The following is a 3,329-nucleotide window of genomic DNA, read 5'->3' on the forward strand; positions in this document are numbered from 1 at the left end:
TCGGGTATTAACGCGGCACATGTTATTGAAATCGAGGATCGTGCCGCGTTTCGCGAGTGAACGTAGCCTGGCGTAGCAGGGCGCGTCTGTACCGACTGTTTCGTGGGGGATTACGATCGAAGGAAAGATTTCAGTTCTGGTGGATCTCGTGCTGCGCTGGGCAGCCAAAATGTCATTCTTCAGGGGGTTGTGGAAGAGCAGCTCGAAACATAAGAGTAAGCTTTCTTTGTTTTTTTTTGTAGTATTTTTTGCACGTTTTTTCGAGCGTTTGATATTTTTTTCTTTTTTTTTTTTTTTAAAGTATCGAGGATAAAGAGGTGGATTTTTATTTCGATCGTTTGTATCGAGGTTTGCGAGAACGAATGTAAATACGATTCGAAACTCTTCTTTTTTTTTTTTTTTTTTTTTTTTGGAAGGATGGCTTTTTGAACGTGAGAAAAATACGTTTGCGAGGTTTTGGAATATTTCTGATGTATCGGATGATGGAATTTTTTGAAATATTTGATATGAATAAAAACTGTATATATCGTATCGAGAATGGATTATTATGTAAAATAGAAGCATGAATAATGTTTTTATGATTTAAGATTTACGTGACTGCGAATTTTTAGATAGAAAGATAGTCAAATATTGGAATAGTATGTAAAAAATATGTTGTATTATTTAAAAATTTTGAGAAATTATATCGTACATACGTATGATATATATTTATTTAAGAATTAAACGATCGATTAATTGTTTTTTTTTTTTAATTTTTGAATTTGTGAAATCAAGTAATTTGATATTACTTTCGATAAAGTTAGTTAGATGTTGAAATTCTTCTATTGAGAATTTCATTTCATTGCGCAAAAGAAGAGAAAAGAGAATTCGAAGAAAAGGAAAAAAATCATGGAAAAAATATAGAAAAAAAAGTTATAATTCATGAATCGAGAAAAATCGCTGACTTATATACTTAAGTTAATATAAAAATATCATATATTCACGATTATGTATATTATTATTGCATTATGTACAACAATATTTTTTTCACAATTTTCTGATAAATAATAAAAATATTCTTGTTTAAGAAAAATAATTTATAGACTAAAAAAAAAAAATCATTTTACATTGCAACAATTTTTTTTTTATTTTTAAATTTGCTTCAATATTGTATTAGAATCTTTTCCTTTTATAGATGTGTCGTATAAAATTTTGTATGATTCTTGATATCATGCCCATGATTCGTATTCAATTTTAATACGATTAAATTTGTTTATAATATTTAATTATTATTGAAAATAAAATTAATACGAAAAGAAAAATATTTATATCATTTAGGTAAAATATGGAACATATTACGAAATTTTTTTATATTTGCATAAAAATCCACAATCTTATCTAAATAATTCACATTTTTAATCTTTTAATTGGAAAAATGTATTATATAAAAAATGTATTATATAATAACGAAAAAGATAGTAAACAAATTCTTGAAATATTTTTTCAATTATACATATATTATAATAATATTAAATTGCAGATGAAATGATGAAATTCTCAATAGAAGAATTTTGACATCTAACTAACTTTATCAAAAGTAATATCAATCAAATTGCTTGATTTCACAAATTCAAAAATTAAAAAAAAAAAAAATAAATTAATCGATCGTTTAATCCTAAAATATAATTTTTTCAAAAGATTTATAAATGTAAATTGCAATTTTTTTAATATTATTATTGTATTTAATATTATATTTAATATTATATTTAATATTATATTTATAATATAATATATAGAGTATTCAAATTCGATATAATTCATTCACAACACTCAATACTCTTTCTTCTTTAGTTGGATGAAATAATATTCAAGCTTTAAATTTTGATCATGCATCAAATATTATTTAATGGTATATTATATTCACTTAATTTTAGATAATTTTTTAGACTACTATATGTTAAAACATATGATACAATTATATATATTGTTTAGAAAAAAAATTAAAAATGAACAATTTATTAAACAATAAATTTCATTAACTTCAAAAGACAAAATTATAAATTGACAAACTTCTTTTTATTTCTATCTCAATTCATTTCTGAATAATTTCTATTGATATTATTTAAATTATGTAATTTTTATTGATATTACTTAAATATATAACGCAGATATTAAAGTCAACGGTCACGATAAAGCTCGACGTTATCGATATAAGTAGACAAATCACGTTTAATGTCGTATGTTTTTATTTTATTGCGATAATCATAGAATATGCGTAAAATATCTTTAATGGAATTTCTAGATTATTAGAGTTCTCATCTTTGTTTATAAATTCCAAGAACGAGAGATTACTCAAAGAAGAGATTGCTCGAACTTTGCGAAAATTATATTTATATTCCTATCAAATGAATTATCTCGTCTTTATGATAATTTATTATTGAACGGAAAACGAAAAAACCGGAAGTCAACCGATTTGCCGTAGAATTGCATCTTATTCACTTAATAACGATAATAAAAATAATAATAATAATAATAAACTTTAATCTTCCATATTTAATAGTTGGTCAAATATGCGTAAAATTAATTTACGATAGCATAGAATATTTTAAATTTTTATTTTCTTTAAGACGTATTTTTAGATTTTTTTTATTTTTCATTGTAAGATTTTTCTCTTTTTATAACATATTATAGATTCGATGGTATTTGATGAACACATAAAACGATGTTTATAATATATATACGTAATATATATATGTAAACAAGCAAGTTAAGAATTTTCATGAAATTATAAATTATAAATTTAATAAAATTATTATTTAAAATATATAAAATTTTAACAATTTAAATATCACAATAAATGAGAAAAAGGAATTTCATCCTTACACGTTCAATGTACATTCAATATCAATTTCTTCTTCTTCTTCTTCAAATTTCTAAATGCTGAACGAAATTGTATTCAATTATCCGGATACAATGTATGCACAACGCGTGTATCCAGTTATTATGATTATTATATAGTACTCTTTAAACCCTCCTTAAACTTATCGTTTCCATGAAAACAATTTTTCCAAATTGATCCAATTAACCACCGTTCTCTCAGACGGGCGATCGAAATTGCATAATCGAAATTCGGACGTGATAATCGACGAAATTGCATTTTCTTGTGGCTGGTGGGCAAGAGAAAGCTTATTTATCAGGAGTTATTAGTTGACCTGATGATTAACGGTAACATTGTGCACAGCTGCAAAATGTCGAGAAGCGATAACAAAATGTGTGTGTGTATGTGTGAGAGAAAAAGAGAGAGAGAGAGAGAGAGAGAGAGAGAGAGAGAGAGAGAGAGAGAGAGAGAG

General features: G+C 24.8%; 1 protein-coding gene across 2 annotated transcripts in view; it reads left to right on the top strand.

Annotated features, from left to right (window-relative positions):
- LOC102671085 (low density lipoprotein receptor adapter protein 1-like) overlaps positions 1 to 3,329 on the top strand; it is a 94,215-nt gene that overhangs the window by 38,131 nt on the left and 52,755 nt on the right. Inside the window, exon 2 of one of the 2 annotated variants that reach the window (XM_006621947.2) lies at positions 1 to 215. This exon is cut by the window's left edge and continues 2 nt beyond it. The exons of the other annotated variant lie outside the window; for it this stretch is intronic. Within the exon in view, the coding sequence (XP_006622010.1) occupies positions 170 to 215 (46 nt within the window). The 5' untranslated portion in view covers positions 1 to 169. The remainder of the gene's footprint in view (positions 216 to 3,329) is intronic. 2 annotated transcript variants of the gene reach the window in all.

The sequence above is a fragment of the Apis dorsata genome, unplaced genomic scaffold, assembly GCF_000469605.1.
Source record: "Apis dorsata unplaced genomic scaffold, Apis dorsata 1.3 scaffold_651, whole genome shotgun sequence".
NCBI classification, from domain to species: Eukaryota; Metazoa; Arthropoda; class Insecta; order Hymenoptera; family Apidae; genus Apis; species Apis dorsata.